Source organism: Haliotis cracherodii, unplaced genomic scaffold (assembly GCF_022045235.1).
Source record: "Haliotis cracherodii isolate W230 unplaced genomic scaffold, xgHalCrac1.p SCAF_12, whole genome shotgun sequence".
NCBI classification, from domain to species: domain Eukaryota; kingdom Metazoa; phylum Mollusca; class Gastropoda; order Lepetellida; family Haliotidae; genus Haliotis; species Haliotis cracherodii.
In genome coordinates this window covers 23785981-23807487 of record NW_027266267.1, presented here as the reverse complement: position 1 = coordinate 23807487, position 21507 = coordinate 23785981, and the positions used below count along the sequence as shown (strand labels likewise).

Genomic DNA, 21507 nt, shown 5'->3' with positions numbered 1-21507 from the left:
GTGTTGGGGGCAACAGAATTCTTAATGAATGGAGGGCGACAGAGGATTTGAGGGACGACATGTGGTGCTCTATCCCAGTGTGGAGCTCTATTCGAGGAAGCCGACCTTTGTCTGGTCCTGCACCATGACTGTGGAATATATTTATTTTATGGAAAAAACACACTCTAGAAACGTATACAAAAGCATTTTCAGAGTCAAGAAGGGTATTGTGTAATATAAGATTTCATAGGCTAAATGTTAGTCTAACCTCTGTCCTCCCTGTTAGCTGGTAGACTAACATCCAATCTCTGAAATGAACATATCGTACAGAAAAAAACAGTTGTTCAATTATCTTAATAATAATATATTAAAAAGGACCCCAGAGACTCTTCATTTTCATGATATAGCAGTAATCTGAACTTGTCAAACATTATAGACTTGCATGGGCTGTATTTGATATATATTTGTATCAGGGTCTGTAAGACAGACTATACAGCTGAGTTTTGTCGACTGAGCCTTTTGGTCGAACTGCCATCCATACATTTCAGAAGTTATGCCTGGCGCACGATAACAACGAAACATGAACATTTTAACGCGTGTGTATTACTGTAACTCTCCTTCAGAGGAATATTTTGTCTGTTTGTTTCTTTATTTGTTGTTTAACGCCGCACTCAGCAATATTCCAGCTATATAACTTTCGCTTTAGAAATGTCACGCTTGCATCCCATGTACCAAGTTGTCAGACTCCCCATTGTTCTCGGTGCTTAAGGTTTTGGTACCTCCCAATCTGTTGACTGACATTTGGAGAGTACCCGGATTTGCTACCAGAAATACAGCCTGTCTGACCATCTGGGTAATGCAGAAGGTTGCAGTGTTGGGGAGTCTTCACATTCTCCGAAAAGTTGGGTTTGACTTGGCAGCGCTTCCTGGGAGAAGTCCCATTCGATGTCTGGGCTGCGTGTAGAGGGGTCAAGGGCCCTAAGCTGATGATGAGCCTAACCAGTCGGACTGTGCCAGTATCACCCAAACCCTCTTTGCTGCATTTTATTATTTTAATCTGTAAATAACAACAACAACAACAACAACAACAACAATAATAATAATAATAATAATAATAATAATAATAATAATAATAATGAAGGTGTTACGTGCGAAAATTGTTCACAGAAGAGTGAAAAAGGGTTAAATCAAAACTGATTTATTGGTGCTCTATGGCGTTTGGTGAACACGATTAAAAACCTACAGGTTTAATTTTCAGGATTACCGATACCCGACTCAAGGAGTCAGCTTTGTCATTATATGGATGCTTTTAATAAAATATGACTGCTCCCGAATATTAAACAATGGCTGCTGGCTTACAGCGAGAACCCCTCTCCGCCCCCCACCCCCACACCCCCACCCCACCCCCACCCAACCCCCGCACCCGGCACCAACGCAGTTGGCTAATCTTTACAATTCTTTTAATAATTTCTTTGTATTTACAACACGCTTCAGCTTGCCGATGTTCACATGACATGGGCAAAGGGAAGTAACTCGTGCTAGCTCTGTACACCAAACTAGGATAGGCAGGATAAGTTTTATTCCATACTGAAAGGCCTCGGGCCCATAGTACAATTCTGTTTTCGGGAGTGGTTACAGATCCGTTTAACAGGTCATATTCTAATCAACATAGCATGATAAATGAACATTGATAGATTGACTATCTTTATCAGTTGTTGACATGATCGTTATAATTTTTTGTAGAGGAGGATGTACATAACAAGGCAGATCAATATAATTTCTTCAAAATATATTTGATCGAAACTTGAAAGATGTATCAGTCACATGCTGAAGTGGTGCCTTTAGCTATTTTGTAATATTTATATTCTATAAAATCTATAAAATTTATATTTTTACAAATCTTTAATGAAACCAGTTGGACAAGGACTCTTTTGGGGGGACAAATGTATGCTTCTTCAAGAACATTCAACTCTTGACTCAGAATAGCTGCCGGATATTTTACTTTTCTGACGACTCAGAGATGTGACACCTTAGAAAGCTGAGATGTTGCACATTTTTTTGTAGTGACTTTACAGACATCTGCCGGATATGTCATCTTTCTGATGACTCTTCTTTACGCTTTAAAGGGTGTGAATCAGAGTTGTGACACCTTAGAAAGATGAGATATTGGGATACGTGAGGAAATATCTCCAGTATCAGACATCAGGATACTAGAGCCATTGTGACACCTGAGGCAATATGACCAGTGACATACTTTTGGATACCGAGGGCAATGCGATCGTTATGATCGTTAACTGGTGAACTCATCCAGTGAAGAGTATTGCCATTCAACGAAAGATTAACCTAAGTTTCTACAGTTTGGATGGGATTCTGGTAGTTGAGGTACTGGTCCCTATACGCAATACACCCCTGTGACCCTTATTCTGCCTAGATTGTTGTTAGGATAGGCCCCGACCTATCAATTGGCTGGTCATGCTATGGACACCTTACTCTTCTTGTTCTATCACTATTTGACTTGGAAGAGTATATGTAAAATGGAAATGTTTGATTATTCATGTTTATTTATTTTAACTCCACTTCTTAAATGCAAAATTTACCAAGATGTCAGTGCCAGAAGGCTGTGGCGCATAGGCCTATCTGGTTAAAAAGTAATCTTTTGACATTTCTCCATCTGGATATCCTTGGTGCTGCAAGTCCAAGATCAAGTTGTTTTTGGCTTCACATATTCTCAATTCTCTGGCTATGCCTGCCTACTGCCTGCCTACTGCGATCCTAAGTCTATGAAAGCTGTATCTAAATTGTGCTAAACTTATTCTAAACCTTTTAAAGTTGACGTCAAACAAATAGTATTCTGGGGAAATTGTTGTCTTAAAAAGCCGGTAATAATTGCATTTTTCTGAACTTAAAACATTTGTAAGTATATATCCTTAAGTCTTTGGCGTAAAGATACTAAAAATGAATCTGGATTGTTTGGTAAACATTGACTATGCTAAACATACCTATAACCGCAATCATTTAATAACGACTTTACATCATATACCCAATTGCGGATTCCATGTTTTCTATACAATAACATCATTTTGCAACATTTTCTAGGTAATCTAAAAATAGGCATTTTAAGAATCTTGAGCCAATACTTGAGAATTCGAATATGTTGAAATATGTAAAGTGCTACACGTCCACATTGACCACATACCATAACACTCGATGTAGAATTTTTTACGCCAAGGAATCGTTTACAAGCATATAGATGGACCAGTTCAATAGTTCTGTATTCCTAAGTGCGCAAACTGTTCGAAACCGTCTGAGAACTGCTCACCTTCAAGCACGACGGCCATACTGCGGGCCGATTCTGACTCAATTACACAGACGTCAACGTCAATTGTGGGCACAGCGACACTTACGATGGACTCTTCAGTCGTCTTCAGTGATGAATCCCGATTTAATCTTCGATTTGCTGATGGTAGGGCGAGGGTGTGGAGGCGCCGTCATGAACGTTACGCCAAGTGTTATGTACAGGAAGTTGACAGATTGCGAGGCGGAAGTGTCATGTTGAGGGGTGCTTTCTGTGGCAATGCACGTTCCAGGCTTCCTGTCATCCGTGGCAACCTCAACGGTGCTGCTTACCGAAATCAGGTACTGGCACCAGAACTTCTGCCTTTTATAGCAGCACATGGACCCGGTTTGATCTTCCAACAGGTCAATGACAGACCCCAACACAGCAATTTTGACAAGTAGTCAACGTCATGGAGTGGCCGTCAAGGTCTCCGGACCTCAATCCCATCGACCACGTCTGGGATGCTCTTGGCAGAAGTCTGCGCACTCTCCAGAACCAACCACAGAATTTGCAAGATCTTGGCACCATTTTGCAGCAACAATGGCGTCGTCTTCCCAATCATGTGTTCACAAGCATCACAAGGTCCATGCGGACGCGATGTGTGGCAGCTGTCAACGCACATGGTCGCCATACACGCTACTGAACTTGTGTGCCATCAGATTCTCGTGCTTAGGACTTATGACTGTTGATGTTATTACCGAAAACCGTAGGTGTTTGGAACAAATTATGGTTACCACCGTTAATTAAAATCCTTCTTTAGCCATTAAGGATTAAAAATTACCTTCTCTGATACATTTGTCCGTTGTATATCATATATGGGAATACTTTTAAAAGTGTAGTATCTTTTTTGCCTGTATTGCTGCATTACTGGTGTGGTAATTCCACGATAATCTGCCTGTAAAGGTTACCCCCAGATATTTATAAGAAGTGACAATTTGTAACGGTTGTGAGTTGAAGAACCATTTTTCCTTACTTGATAGTTTATTTCCCTTTTTGAAAACTAACACTTTCGTTTTTCTCAGTGTTCACTTTGAGGTTACAATTAGAACAGTACAGTTCCAGTTGATCTATCAAATTCTGAAAACCTTTTTATCGTACAAGAGAACACAACAAACTAATCAAAGTGATTATCGTCAATCGCACCCGAACGTGAAAATAACACAAAGGATGTTTAAAAGAAATACGTTATGAACAAAAAAGGTTCATTTCAATGAATGGAAACATTTCAATGAATCAAGCTTTAATCAAAGTCAAATATACCTGGACACCACAAGGCCCTTTAAATTCATGTAAATATCCAGTCTGGATAGTTAAACATGTTTCTCTGTACTTTAACAACATTTTTGAATCAGTCACCGAAATGGATTGGTTGTCACTCGATCCCGTTAGTCGCCTTTTAAGACAAGCATAGTCGCATTTTACGCCAAACATGGTTTACTGAAGACCAATTCTACCGCGGATATTCACGGGTCGAGTCTTAACAAGAAAACACATTACTACCAATACGATTTACACATTCTTAAAGAATAATGAAAATCATTCTAAATTTCTTTCTTTCTGAAAATTCCCATAATTATTTATTTTAGAATAATGGTGTTGTCATAAATATTGACAATAATATCAAGTCTTTGTGTGATATGTCAAATAATGTGTATGATAAAATTTTCATAGGAAGCTTAATTCTGGCAAAATGAATCAGTTTAACACAATCTAAAGCAACTGCAAACCCGACTGTGTCACCATAGAAATTTCTGTCCTCAATTCAAGAACTTAGGTACCAGTTATCTGATCCCAGAAATATTGCCTCAGATCAGCAAATTAATACATTATATTTGTGTAGTGAATTCCATCAATCAACCTCCCTTGGACTATCCCACAACAAGCAGTGAGCACACAATGACATTCAGAAAGTGGTCAAATGTAACAAATGTTATATTTGGGAAAACACTTTGTTAGTAAAGTACAGATTCTCGTACCTTTTTGGGATGAGTCCCATCTGGGATTCGAACCCACACTGCCAGAGTGAGGCACCTAATCGCCAGCACACAAAGTCAGGACCTAATCTAGCTTCTGCATATTACCGGGCAGCCAAGAAAGTACGAGAATTCATCACCTGTGTGATCTCCCAGGAATTGTAAAAATAACCGTGTACACTGAGGGGCCATCACACATTCTTCAGGAATTCCTCAACTGTTTGATCTCCCAGGAATTGTAAAAATAACCGTGTACACTGAGGTGCCATCACACATTCTTCAGGAATCCGTCACCTGTGTGATCTCCCAGGAATTGTAAAAATAACCGTGTACACTGAGGGGCCATCACACATTCTTCAGGAATTCCTCAACTGTTTGATCTCCCAGGAATTGTAAAAATAACCGTGTACACTGAGGGGCCATCACACATTCTTCAGGAATTCCTCAACTGTTTGATCTCCCAGGAATTGTAAAAATAACCGTGTACACTGAGGGGCCATCACACATTCTTCAGGAATTCCTCAACTGTTTGATCTCCCAGGAATTGTAAAAATAACCGTGTACACTGAGGTGCCATCACACATTCTTCAGGAATCCCTCACCTGTGTGATCTCCCAGGATTTGTAAAAATAACCGTGTACACTGAGGTGCCATCACACATTCTTCAGGAATCCCTCACCTGTGTGATCTCCCAGGATTTGTAAAAATAACCGTGTACACTGAGGTGCCATCACACATTCTTCAGGAATTCCTCACCTGTGTGATCTCCCAGGAATTGTAAAAATAACCGTGTACACTGAGGTGCTATCACACATTCTTCAGGAAATGTGTCACTGTACACATCCAAACTAGACCAGATTTTGGACAGCTTTACGCCGCTTTTAGCAATATTCGAGCAATATCACGGCGGGGGACACCAGGAATGGGCTCCACACATTGTACCCATGTCGGGAATCGAATCCGGGTCTTCGGCGTGACGAGCCAACGCTTAAAACACCAGGCTAACTGACCGACCCAACAAAGAAAAGATATATGATGGTAAAGAAAATAGGCGGAAAACATTAGGAAAACAAAGCAAAATACTTTGGGAATTAAGAAAGGTAAGACATGAGCAAAAGTGGATGCCCAAACGACCATTGAAAGAGCTATTATAAAATTGAAACAAAAAGGTAAACAGCTGATAAATGAAATTATGGAAGTGACAGAAGTGGAATGCAAACAATTTCAGTCTTGTTTGCAGTATCTAGGGGCTGTAATGCAGATGTACCGACACCATGGTGAGGTGAGGTGAAATTGGGTTTAACGTCGCGTCCAAAATTACTGCACTTATATAGCGACGTGCATGCACGTGTGTGTGTGGCTGCTTGAACAAGGCCGGAATGATGCCGATTTATAGTGCTAGCCCACTGAGATACCATGCCGCAGTTTAACATGAATACCCCACTCAGACACAGTATACTGACTCCGAGCCGACCTGTCCTTGTTTTAGACCCTTATTGCCACCACGGTGAGCTTGCTGACCAGGCACTTCGTGTCGGATTGTGAGATGGACCTGTTTGACGCGTATCAGGCCTGGGACTTGAGTCCTTTAGAGTCGGTGATTGTCAGAGACAACACAGACAAATCAGACAGATGAGTGTGATGAGTAAATGAGTTTGGTGTTACGCTGCTTATAGCAATGTTCGAACAATATCTCAAGGGGGGACACCAGAAATGGACTTCACACATTGTACCCATGACTCACTGTTTGTGTGTGGTGCTGTGTTGGTTGGTTGATTTGTTGCTTAACGCCTCATTCAGCAATATTCCTGCTGTCTGTAGACAATCAATTCTGGAAGTCAGTGATTCATATCATGAGCATCGATCCACGCAATTGGTATCGATGACATGCATCAACCAAATCAGCGAACCTGGCCACCCGATCCCGTTAGTCGCCTTTTACGACAAGCAAAGTCGCCTTTTACGGCAAGCATGGGTTGCTGAAGAACTATTCTACCCCGGAATCTTCACAGGTCTAAATGACATGGAACTTTGTTTTCCTCGAACATCGTTATATTTGCCTAGAGTGCCTTTAAATAATAGTAATGGAATCGTCAGAGATAGAGGAAGATTTCTGGCAGATATGACTGGGGATGAATTTGTAATTTAACTGAAGGGACAAGGTGTGACATCGGTGAATCGCTTTCTACCAAAAGACAAAATGAAGTTGTTTTAACCAACATATCTTTTCTCGCTTGGATTTCCTAAAATCCCAGATTCACTTAAAGCATGGTATTGCAAGATCAAGGTGGATATGTACATCCCTTTTTCGCTGAGATGCTACAATTGCCAATAATTTCGTTATGGATTTTATTTTTATCACAACAAGCAATATTAAATTCATCCACAAAAAGTGATCCATATTGAATCAAACTTTTGATAAACTGTTTATCTTAATGCTAAACAATGTGGCAGACAGGATACTGCCTTGTGGTACACTCTGTAATGGTCAGACAGGGTTGAACCCACACAAATTTGAAATTGTCTATCTTTTAAAAATATATAAATAGAGGCAAACGGCCCCTTAAACAACAATCATGAAGATCGTTTGAAATGCCATACTTCCATTTGGTATAATATACCTTTTCGAGATCATAAACGATAGATACAGCATGTTGTTTATTAATCATGGAATTTTTAATAAAATATTCTTAACGTACTAAATGATCGAAGGTACTTCGATTGTTGCGGAAACCACATTGCATATAATGAGATTGTTGGTTTCCAAATACCAAACAAAATGATTATTTATCATTCGTTCCATAGTCTTACAAACGCAGCTAGTAAGGGATATTGGTCTATAATTAGAGCGATATGTATGACCCAGACCAGGCTTAGGTATAGGGATAACAGTAACATTTCGCCATGATGATGGAAAATTACCACAAGTCCAAATATTGTAAACGATATTTAGCATTGTTTCAACACGATTCAAATAAATCTTTAAGCAGCTGATAATGAATATTATACGGTCCGAAAGCAGTATCATGAGCTTGTCCAAAGGCGATGTGGAGCTCATGAATGGAAAAGATTTCATTATAATCGTCACTGTTATCAAACTTAAAAAATCAATTTACTTTTCTTTCTAAATATATGAAAGTTTGGTACATACTTGGATGATGAGAAATGTTTAGCTAATATTTAACTGTCTTTATTATCAATGTGAGATTTATCTGTTAGAAGAGTGTCACCCTACTTTAGATGGCGAACACTGGATTTGCACCCTTTTCCTTTAATTATTTGTACCATATTCCACACCTTAGAAATCGGTGTTCGTCAATCATTTTTAGAAACAAACCTTTGCCATGACTGTCGTTTATTTTGCTTAAATATGAAATTGATTTAAGTTATGGGCTGTGGGATGACGACAAAAATATAATTCTGCCTTCTAAGGAGCCCTTCTTGCTTGTTTGCAGCCAATGTTAAACCATGGTTTACGAATACGTGGAACCGTAGATATATTATATTCATAAGAAAAGACTTGAATGGAATAATTAGCATTTAGAAATAATTCGGGTTTTAATCTTTCAGTGCATAATGTGTGAAATAAAGACCAATTGGACTTTGTAAAATTTAAAAAGAAATTATATGAATTGTACCGTCTTATATCAAGTTGATCTGTATCTCTAAAATAGGTTACCTGTAGACAATATGCTAGTGGTTGAGGTCTTGTATTAATAATTGTAAATCATTAAAATTGTTCTTTAGTCCTCTACAGTTCCATTGAATGATATTATCTGAGGTTTTCGTGTGGGTTCAACTTGAGAACGAGAGCGAAGAAGGTCCATTCCCATGATTGAGAGTGAGTGACCAAACTCTATCTCTAGAGGTTGAAATAGATTATGTACCTGTACCGGGATTACCCTGGTCATTTTCTCCATTTGTGTTTTCTCTTTTTTAGTCAAGTGGGCTAGAATTTTGGTCTAATGATCAAAAACTGGATATGTTTAAGAAAAGGCAAGGTGCTCACTGCTACAGTTAGCACATTTGACATCATTGGTGCACTCGGAGCTGTCATGAGCGCCACTGCAGTGGCAGCAAATCACAGGCTTGGTACGCACGGCCTTGGCACCATGGCCAAATTATAGACATTGGAAACACCGGAGTGGGTTTGGTATGTAAACCCATACTCTGATGTTGAAATAGCCAGCTCTTAAAGACTTTGTTGACTGGGAAAAGGTGAAAAGATGGGCATGGGTCTTGTTTATGGTTCCATCATTATACTTGTTAGTAAATCTTTTTATCATGATAACACCTTGATTTTTCATTTCAGTGACAATTTCCTCTTCATTAATGTCCGTCAGACAATGCGCCCGGTCCCGCACAATCCCTCTGCTTGACATCAGTGGCCTGTGGCCTTGGATATGGCAAAGGGATTTAACTATAACGGTAACCTGTCAACAGAATCTATGACTATAAACCTAAGCCAGGAATTCGAAACTTGAGATCAATATGACAACGTTTGTGGAGCTTTGATGAACCAGAAGAGTTGTGAAGAGCCATGATGGAAATAAGATTGATTCGGCATCCCTGCTCCCCACCCGCCGTCGAGTGTCAACATGGACAATATTGCAGTGGAAGCTAGCCTGCAACACCAGGGCTACAGGGACGTTATACTCCTGAAATAAAGACATGAAAAGCTCTGAAAACAAAAGAATAAATGTCAGGATGGTTCGGCCCACAACATTCTCAAGAACCACAGATTTCAGAGGTCTGTATCACCGGATTGGCCAATGAGCCACCGCCTACTGGCTTGGGACTTTAGGCAATTCTTGTAACATTCATGAATTGTGAAATAAGTCAAAATAAGTTACACATGAATGGTTTCCATGCTCAGGGCATGGCATGACCAGCCGATTGATAGAATCGGGCCCATTCTACCACCCGTCTGGGTGAAGTAAGGGTCAAGGTGGTCTGTTGGGCAAAAGGAACACTGTTCTTGGCTCCATCGCCCTCAACCATCAGAATCCCGTCCTCCACAGACACAGGGGCGCAACCCATGGCAAAACAGGTTGCCCAATTCGTTCGCCTTTTACGACGAGCAATTCTGAAGACAACATATGAATCGCCACTGATCATCTCGTTTATATTAGAATCATTTGTATGAGACGGTTTTTTTAAATAAACAACTCGTGGTCTCCATCTTTGTTTATTTGGAGAAAGCTCATGAAACCACGCGGAAATTCAGCATAATTCAGATCCCCACAATATTTGAATTATATGATCAGGAAATGGGAGTCCCTCTAGGTAGTATTTCATCAGTCACTCTTTCTAGTTTTGAATAAACAGCTTTGCTGAGGTTTGAAATGAATACTGGATCACTGTTTGTTGACGATCTTATGCAGAGGTACAAATATGAACAATGTTGAAAGACAATTACATCTTTGTCCCAACAAAATACAGAAGTGGTCGTTGGAAAACAGGTTTAAGTTTTCTAAAACTAAAGCATGTGTACACGTGTACACAAACGGAGAGTACATTCTGACCCAGAATTTCACCTAAAGGGACCAAATTTCTAGGCATTACGTTTGTCAATGTCAATCAGTGTTTGCAATCAACTGAGAATAGACAAACAACTAACAAAATGCACAAGACTCAGGACCTGCGAAGATTCCGGGGTAGAATAGGTCTCCATGCTTGCCGTAAAAGGTGATTATGTCGTAAATGGCGACTAACGGGATCGGGTGGTCAGGCTCGCTGACTTGGTTGATACATGCCATCATTTCATCATATTCTTAAGGTGAAAAGAGTTTTCCGAGGTTGAGAAAAGTGATATTTTCATTGCAGTGAGCATAACAATTGATATTACTCGTGAAGATTCCGGGGTAGAATAGGTCTCCATGCTTGCCGTAAAAGGTGACTATGCATGTCGTAAAAGGCGACTAACGGGATCGGGTAGTCAGGCTCGCTGACGTGGTCGAAACATGTCATCGATCACAATTGCGTGGATCGATGCTCATGATATTAATCACTGGATTGTCTGGTCCAGACTCGATTATTTACAGACCGCCGTCATATAGCTGGAATATTGCTAAGTGCGGCGTTAAACAACAAACCAACCAACCAACCCTAATACTCAGCACTGATTAATCATAACAATGTCAGTTTTTGCCTGTCGGAGAGATGATGTTGTTCTACGTCGTTGCCGAGTAGGGCATTCACATCTTTTGCTTGCTTTCCAGCTTTAATCTGTCATAAATACTTTATTCTATGAAAGCACGTTTTACTCAAGTTCATAACTATATTAAGATTTTAGCATTCTTGAAATAAATTCATCTTTTTGAGGACATAAAGATTTTGCAGCAGATAGTAAGTTTCACTCGTTTGTCTGTGATATGTGCCTGATATTTTCTATCATCCTTAGACAACAGTTCTTTATATGCACATACTGGTTCTCGACGCGACTAACAGTTATATCGCTGATGCGGCGTCAAGCAATATTTATTCATTCACACATCCTGAAAACTTATGATGGAGTAGTGAGTCACTTCTCTGCGTCAAGCGACACACCTGAGACAGTTTGGATAAAGCTGCAATGGAAACACCTAAGAGTTTGAAGCACGTATCATTACTGGGTGTGTTAAACTGGGGAACCGTGAGATGAATGTAATGTGTAACTACCGGCTCATGCCTGTACGTCAGGAGGCAACGCCCGTCTGTTCAGGTGATTAGTATTATAAGGGTAACGCAGTTCTTCAGGGCATTATCATTTGCAGAAGCCTGAGGTCTTCCATTAACTGCCCGACAAAGGAAGGCAGTTGAAAAGACTTGCTTCTTCTGCAAATGATAATGCCATGAAAAATAGCGTTACCGTTATTATAGTTAATATGGATGGAATTTGTTATCATTGAACGTGACGTCACCTATCCCTACCTATGACGTCACCCAACAACGGGCTTGATAATGGATCATATTGCCCCAGATGAACTTGTCCAGTGTAATTTCGTTCTAATATCAGCCGGATTGCCGCCTATCAGATGTTGCCCATGTACATGTAGAACAGTCATACAGTATTTTCAGATGAGGGTGAATATTATTGAGATAGTATGTTAATGAGCTTAGTTCTCTTTGGTGTTCTTTAACGCCGTACTCAGCAATAGTCCAGCTATATGACGAATCGAAATCGAATCTGGACCAGACATTCCAATGACTGATATCGTGGGCATCGATATTTGCAGTTGGATGCCGTGACATGCATCAACCAAGTCTACTAGCCCGACCATCAGATCCCGTCTGGCTCCTATTACGTCAAGCATGGATTACTGAAGATTAATACTATTGCGTGCGTGCGTGCGTGCGTGCGTCAGATTAACATTGATAACCCATCCGTGTGCGTTATACTTCAGGCCGTCAAGTTCTTGACTAATCCCCCTCAACCCGACAGGATAACAAAACATTATAACTTATTTACATATATTTTGGTATATAGCGGCCAGGGAATTGAACTACTGACTATCCACTGTCTAGCACTAGCACTAGCACCGGTATTTGCGACTGCAGGAGTAGTGCTGTGTGGCGTCAAACATCAAACACATACATTCCAAAAAACATGTTAGGACAATATACTGTCAGATAGCAGGCTGCTATTCAACCCTAATAGAACACTGAAAAATATGAAAGATACTACTAGACGACGCGTGTGTTTATTTTTATTGTACTGATTTCAACTATTGACATGGCCACTTACAAATACACCCTTTATAGGTTTCAATGTAATGTACTACGAACAGACACCCTTCAGGCATAGTAAATACATTTTGAGGAAACAACATTTTGGATGTTATTCTCATGATGAGTGGTTCAAAGATAGGTATGTTGTCAAATGAGAAACATGTCATTAAACTAGTATCACTCATTTTTAAACTGCAATCATCTCCTGAAAGAACTTCTTTTTATGCCATGCCAAGCAGTTATCTATCTAGCCTTGTTGACATCAAGTGTGTAAGTGCTACTAGCCCACATCGACCATACCGTTTGTACCGATACTCATGAACTCGTGTCACGACAGTCCCTCTGTGGATTACACAGACTTAAAATACTGGTCAGAATGTGTGATTTGACTTAAAGCGTGTCATCGTACATGGTACCCTTCTTGGACAAACTAAACATCATTTTAAAAAACAAATTCAGATTTAAATATTCAATGATTTATTGGTAATATGTAACTATGAGTATGACATATTGTTAAAAGACATGAACATATATTATGCATACAATTTCAGTTACTGTTTTATTTTGGACACTGAACGTCCCTCAATAGTAATGCCACTTCAGCGTCGTCTATTCCATTTCAGTTACTGTGGACGTCCCTCAATGGAAATGCCACTTTTGTGTCGTCTATTCCTTAAAAAGAAATTTCTGATTGATCGCAACTTTTTAGAAAGACGTGAGTGCGTCTTTTTTTTATCAGTCACAGAAACATGTTTATGATGTCGCTTCATAATCTGTTCCAGTACCTGTATGACACTGAAATCCTTCTCAGCCGAGATCTCTACGTGTCCATATTCCCATTCACATCTAATGTTCAGATCTCGGGACATTCTCTCGGTCTTATCTACAGAGTCAGCGATGTCTGTCTTGTTGGCCACGAACACTATTGGGACTGAAGGTCCCTGTTGCTGGAGGATCTGGTCCCTGGCTGCTACCACAGACTCAAAGGAGTCATCACACACCAGCGAGTACACCAACACGTATGCATCAAAGGAGGGGAGTCCCTGCGGGAAGGTGCAGCTCTTCGTTGTGGATGTGTCCACAATATCGACTGTCAGACTTCGCCCTTTGATTCCAAGATCAACTCGAGCGTTACCACGTTTCTTACTTTTCTTGTGGGATTTGCTGCTCCGTTCTGTCCAGTGTTTGATGAGTCTGCAGATTAAGGTTGACTTTCCTACACTGCTATCTCCAATAACAGCAAGGTTGAAGCTATCTTCCTCTTCTGAAATACTGCTGACCTCTGAGTGGAGAGTAAATCTGCGACTCATATTTGATACAATGTTCTTGATACTCAATAGTGATGTGGTTTACAACTACACTATGATGTGGTAAGGCAGTATCCCTTTCTTTTATAGAGGTAATGTGTGTAAATTGAAATGGTAGACATGTTCCATAACTGTATCAGAAAACTCTCAGCCCTTACCATGTATCTGTATTGACTTGTACTGCATTGCACTCATTGGCCAAGAAATGTGCGAACATCTGTTCCACGTTGCAATCCAGTGACACACGCTTCATTAGAGAACGTGTTTAAACACCTTTTTTTAATATTTAAGTATTTCGTTCCTTGCATCTTGAAGGAGTCAGTGAGTTGGTTTTAGTGCCGCTTTTAACAGTATTCCAGCTATATCACGGCGTATCAGCTTAGTGTAGGAGGAAAGCGCAAAGACTTTGGGATACCTGAGAAATTTGATCTTTATAGTAAGACGTTGGGATACCTTATAAAATGACATGGCCTGATTGTCTCCTCTCGTGTAGAGCATAACTAATCAGCGAAATTAAAGTCACTCATCTTGCATTATGAAGTTTAGCCATGAGAAGACTTACCTTATTTTCCATTCAATCCCAACAATTGTTCCATCCAATTTATGGTCTTTCAGATGTATATTTTCTCACTATTGTTAAAAGTTGTGACTTTATACAACTGATAGAATACACTTTCATTAGTACCATTCACAAATGCTAACTGTTTCTATAAGACGCCAGCCTGTCTGCTCGTCCGTCCGTCTGTCCGTATGTCTGTCCATAATTATTTCCTTTACCATGGCAGAAATCGAAAACTATTAAGTGTAACTGATAGAAACTTGGAAAATCTATCATGGGATTTTTCAAATGTTATTTTTTTTTAAATTTTAGGGACAGAAGTTGGACATAGACTCCATTGGGAATGGAGTTCGTTTCCGGGGCAGAATTCGTAAGTCATTCAGTATATTTGCTCGAAAACTTGAAAGATGTATCAGTCATATGCTGAAGTGGTGCCTTTTGCTCTTTTGAAATACTTAAAATATAGATTTTTACAAATCTTTATGGAAAGAAGTTGGACAAGGACACGATTGCTAGTTTCACGGAAGCGACCATGGTGCATCTTTTGTGGGAAAAACATGTATGCTTTTTCAAGAACATTCAACTCTTGACCCAGATTTGCACATTAAATTTGCGTTACTTTACCGACAGCTGCCGGAAATATCATCTTTCTGATGACTCTTCGTTACGCGTTAAAAGGTGTGAATCAGAGTTGTGACACCTTAAAAAGCTGAGATATTGGGCTTTCCGCCACTAGTGCCCACGCTACTCAGGTAAATTTCGAATAGGGAGAGCAACGCGTTGCTCAATTTGGTAATTGACCAGTATCAGACTTCAAGACATCTGAGGTAATGGGACAATTATGATACTTTAGGATACGTGAGGAAATATCTCCAGTATCAGACTTAAGGATACTAGAGCCATTTTGATACTTGCGCCAATATGACCAGTATCATACTTTTGAATACCGAGGGCAATGTGATCGTTATGATCGTTAACTGGTGAACTCATCCAGTGTAGGGTATTACCAATCAACGAAAGATTAACCTAAGTTTCTATAGTTTCACACCCCAAAATTGCTAAGTTTTTCACACGAAGTCCTCGGTGGAGGATTGGATTCTGGTAGTTGAGGTACTGGTACCTTTACGCAAAACACCCCTGTACGTGACCCTTATGTTGCCTGGAGGGTTGTTAGGTTAGGCCCCGCCCTATCAATTGGCTGGCCATGCTATGGACACCTTACTCTTCTTGTTCTATCACTATTTGACTTGGAAGTGTATATGTAAAATGGAAATGTTTGATTATTCATGTTCATTTATTTTAACTCTACTTCTTAAATGCAAAAATTACCTAAATGTCAGTGCCAAAAGGCTGTGGCGCATAGGCCGATCTGGTTAAAAAGTTATCTTTTGACTTTTCTCAATGTGAATGTCATCCGGATATTCTTGGTGCTGCAAGTCCAAGATCAAGTTGTAATTGGCTTCGTCTTCATGACACTCCAGGAGAAGTAAAGAACATTAAACGCTTGCACACAAGGTCCCTATCACTTGAATATAATGAAAAACAACAAGCAACTAATCTGTAATCGGCAATAGATTTGTTGCAGTCCCTGTTCTGATCTCTCCTCACAGAACACTGAACACCAGCAAAGGTATTGTAAGAGACTGGGATCGATTGTTTGCTGAGTGGCATATGCCAAACGATTCACAATGCGAAAAGACAACAAGACTGTTGAAACAAACACATACATCTTTTCGTTTTCTGCCCTTACTGCATACAAATCATTTAAACCAGGCTATTGCATTCATAAGGTTTGCATCTTCATTCCTAACCCTTTGAGGTGATTCAAATGTCAAAAGTATGGACATCACATGAGTACTTGCACATTGGGAAAAGACACACGTAACGGAAGATTGCGACAGCATTTATAAAAAAGGCATGAACTGCTGAGGTTATCACCCATCTTTCTCTAAAAACTGTCCAATCTAGAAACAGCAAATGGAAATAAACAAAATACAATTCACAAACTTAGTTTTGTCGATGCCAACCTCAGAACCTAAAGAAACCTATGCTTCAATCACCAGAACCCCTTCTGAAACAACCACTAAAATTACAAATTTGCCAGTTGCCACAGCATCAGTAAACTGTCACACGGACTTATATAACATCATCCTTATATAACAGTTCTTTATATGCACATACTGGTTCTCGAGGCGACTAACTGTAATATTGCTGATGCGGCGTAAAGCAATATTTATTCTTTCACACATCCTGAAACATCCTGAGTGTGAAGCACGTATCATTACTGGGTGTGTTAAACAGGGGAATGTGTGATAAATGTAATGTGTAACTACCGGCTAATGCCTGTACGTCAGGAGGCAACGCGAGTCTGTTAAGTTGATTAGTATTATAGTGAGTGAGTGAGTGAGTGAGTATGGTTTTACGCCGCTTTTAGCAATATTCCAGCAATATCACAGCGGGGGACACCAGAATTCGGCAGCACACATTGTACCCATGTCGGGAATTGAACCCGGGTCTTTGGCGTGACGAGCGAACGCTTTAACCACTAGGCTACCTGACCGCCCCAATTAGTATTATAAGGGTAACGCTATTTTTCAGGGCATCATCATTTGCAGAAGCCCGAGGTCTTCCATTAACTGCCCGACGAAGACTGGCTACTTCTGCAAATGATAATGCCCAGAAAAATGGAATTTGTTATCAAATAAAAAGAAACAACAATATCGGTTTTAAAACATTTACTGCAATCAACACAAATGTCACTGACCCACTTTTACAAATATGGAAACGTCAGAGAACAAACCAGATGACGTCACTATTGAACGTGACGTCACCTATCCCCAATGATGTCACCTAAATGCTACTGCGTGCGTGCGTGCGTGCGTTCGTGCGTGCATGCGTCAGATTAACATTGATAACCCTCCCGGGTACGTTAAACTCCAGGCCGACAAGTTCTTGACTAATCCCCCTAAACCCGGAAGGGTAACAAGTAATTATAACATATTTACATATATTTTGGTATACAGCGGTCAGGGAATTGAACTACTGACTATCCGCTGTCTGGGTAGATGTTCTATCAAATACACCACGGAGATGGTTTAAAGTGTATAGCAAGTGACATGTGTAAGAAACTGTAGAATACCAGTCCATGTGACTTTCCACTTCAAATAGCCGAAAGTGGCTCAAGGGTTCGACCGTGGTAAACGGCACCTAACGTTTTACACGTCTCCGGCAGGGCGTGACGGACACGAAACATTAGACTAAAACTCTGTCCTATTCCTTTCAGACAAGCCTTTTCCAGTGAGACTCACAGATACACCAGATACTAACACCGGTATTTTCGACTGCCTTTTCAGAACCCCATGGTATGGCAGGAGTAGTGCTGTGTGGCGTCAAACATCAAACACATACATTCCATTTAAAATGTTAGGTCAATATACTCTCAGATAGCAGGTTGCTATTCAACCCTGATGGAACATTAGAAACCTAGGGTAAATTATGTCTATTGTTTCGTGGGTGCATTGCTATCGTGGAATGACCGCCAGTCTGCATGTACCGCTCACTACTGATTATCCAACAAGTATACTTGCTGATCAGAGGGAGGTCCATACTGAAGATTTATTAACTTGTCCCTTTCTGGTAGAGTTGTTCAGGTTGTTTATTGACCTGCCCCTCACTTGAGGTTTTACCAACAGATTTATTAACCTGACCCATGGCGCAAACCAGGCGTGGGGTAGCGGATTAGTTCTTTAAAATAAATCAACACACACATGTTTCAATTTCAAGAATGTTTATTCTGAGATGCCATAAACCATGCCATTTACAGTTCAGCTGAAGTTGAATGTGACACAAATGTTCCGCGAAGCGTCTTTTTTGGTTTTCTCTCGCAACTCGTGATCAGAGACAATTTCGCTGGAAACGGCTGGTGGTGGTGCTGCAGATGACGGAATAGCAGTAGCAGTAGCAACTGACGGCGGCGCAGTAGCATCATCTGGAGGTGGTCTCGTGGCAGTGGCAGTAACAGATTTTTTCTGCTTTCCACCACCATAGATGATGTACGACGCCAGCAGTTTCTGATCTTCGGATGTCCGATTATAAGTGCGCACAGTTTCGCTTCGATGGCCTGAAACATATACGCTATCAATTGTACCTTTCAAATGATAACACTACTCCAAAATAGTTGCCCACAAATAATTTGTATGTTATCTTTGCCACCAATTTGGAAGTAAAAATATTTTTTTTAAAACTTCAATCCGTAAAATGTTGCTTTACCTGTCTGCTCCCCATTAACGTTGGCTCTGTATAGTCTGGTGGCAGAAGTTGCCCTGAGAGAGTGATTTGTTCGCTTTCCCTCGATTCCTGCATTCCGACACAGTCGCTTGATTATGCTTTGAAGCGTGTTGTGTCCTATCGGGAAATTGCTGAACCATCTGTCTGCCTTGGGTTTCGCTAATGGCGAGTAGTAGAAAGTGTCCATTTTCTGAGCATGGGTTAGAAAGATGTCCTCGTCGCTCATCGTGTTCACGGTAAAAGTGTGTGGTTACTGTGGAAATGCGCACGTTTAAAAAGAAGCTGGTCACGTGACATGACAATTGTAAAACCTCTCACAAGTATCGGCAATCTGCACGTGCAGTGCGTGATAATCCGGTGAGCTAGGATATGTTTGGTTACGTCCTAGTCACGTGACATGACAATTGTAAAACCTCTCCCAAGTACCAGCAATCTGCACGTGCAGTGCGTGATAATCGGCACATGCATGATCTGATCAACGTTCTATAACTTACGTCAGTACAGGGAATCAAAACGTAGTTCTGATACACTCGAAATTTTCAGTTTCCCCAAGGTTTCTAAGCTAGATACAACACTCCTCCTCGATTATGCCTCGGGATGTAAAACACTCGGTGATCGGGGATTCCAAAGGTAGGTATGTTGTCAAATGAGAAACATTAGATTAAACTAGTATCACTCATTTATAAACTGCAATCATTTCCTGAAAGACCCTTTTTCATGTCATTCCAAGCAGTTATCTAGCCTTGATGACATCAAGTGTCTAAGTGCTACTAGCCCACATCGACAATACCGTTTGTACCGATACTCATGAACTCATGACACGACAGTCCCTCTGTGGATTACACAGACTGAAAATACTGGTCAGATTCTGTGATTTGACTTAAAGCGTGTCATCGTACATGGTACCCTTCTTGAACAAATCAAACATCCTTTTAAAAAAAACAAATTCAGATTTAAATATTCACTGATTTATTGGTATTATGTGACTATGAGTATGACATATTGTTAAAAGACATGAACATATATTATGCATACAATTTCAGTTAATGTGTTATTTTGGACACTGAAAGTTCCTCAATTGAAATACCACTTTAACGTTGTCTATTCCTTAAAAAGAAATGTTTGATTGATCGCAACTTTTTAGAAAGACGTGATTGCGTCTTTTTTTCATCAGTCACAGAAACATGTTTATGATGTCGCTTCATAATCTGTTCCAGTACCTGTAAGACACTAAGGTCCTTCTCAGCCGAGATCTCTACGTGTCCATGTTCCCATTCACAGCTAATGTTCAGATCTCGGGACATTCTCTCGGTCTTATCTACAGAGTCAGCGATGTCTGTCTTGTTGGCCACGAACACTATTGGGACTGAAGGTCCCTGTTGCTGGAGGATCTGGTCCCTGGCTGCTACCACAGACTCAAAGGAGTCATCACACACCAGCGAGTACACCAACACGTATACATCAAAGGAGGGGAGTCCCTGCGGGAAGGTGCAGCTCTTCGTTGTGGATGTGTCCACAATATCGACTGTCAGACTTCGCCCTTTGATTCCAAGATCAACTCGAGCGTTACCACGTTTCTTACTTTTCTTGTGGGATTTGCTGCTCCGTTCTGTCCAGTGTTTGATGAGTCTGCAGATTAAGGTTGACTTTCCTACACTGCTATCTCCAATAATAGCAAGGTTGAAGCTATCTTCCTCTTCTGAAATACTGCTGTCCTCTGAGTGGAGAGTAAAACTGCGACTCATATTTGATACAATGTTCTTGATACTCAATAGTGATGTGGTTTACAACTACACTATGATGTGGTAACGCAGTATACCTTTCTTTTATAGAGGTAATGTGTGTAAATTGAAATGGTAGACATGTTCCATAACTGTATCAGAAAACTCTCAGCCCTTACCATGTATCTGTATTGACTTGTACTGCATTGCACTCATTGGCCAAGAAATGTGCGAACATCTGTTCCACGTTGCCACCCAGTGACACACGCTTCATTAGAGAACGTGTTTAAACACCTTTTTTAATATTTAAAGTATTTCGTTCCTTGCATTTTGAAGCAGTCAGTGAGTTGGTTTTAGTGCCGCTTTTAACAGTATTCCAGTTATATCACGGCGTATCCAGCTTTAATCTGTCATAAATACTTTATTCTATGAAAGCACGTTTTACTCAAGTTCATAACTATATTAAGATTTTAGCATTCTTGAAATAAATTCATCTTTTTGAGGACATAAAGATTTTGCAGCAGATAGTAAGTTTCACTCGTTTGTCTGTGATATGTGCCTGATATTTTCTATCATCCTTACACAACAGTTCTTTATATGCACATACTGGTTCTCGACGCGACTAACAGTTATA

At 40.3% G+C, this 21507-nt stretch overlaps 2 protein-coding genes across 2 annotated transcripts; both read right to left on the bottom strand.

Moving 5' to 3' along the window:
- Positions 1 to 18689: 18689 nt before the first annotated feature.
- On the bottom strand, positions 18690 to 19378 carry LOC139457674 (uncharacterized). The gene is made up of 2 exons (XM_071239026.1): positions 19135 to 19378; positions 18690 to 18985 (listed from the first exon to the last, which is right to left on the bottom strand). Exons 1-2 carry the CDS (start codon positions 19376 to 19378, stop codon positions 18690 to 18692), a joined length of 540 nt encoding a protein of 179 aa, XP_071095127.1.
- Positions 19379 to 19957: 579 nt separating this feature from the next.
- On the bottom strand, positions 19958 to 20897 carry LOC139457212 (uncharacterized). Its single transcript, XM_071238629.1, has 2 exons — positions 20373 to 20897; positions 19958 to 19984 (listed from the first exon to the last, which is right to left on the bottom strand). Exons 1-2 carry the CDS (start codon positions 20895 to 20897, stop codon positions 19958 to 19960), a joined length of 552 nt encoding a protein of 183 aa, XP_071094730.1.
- Between the last annotated feature and the right edge of the window lie 610 nt (positions 20898 to 21507).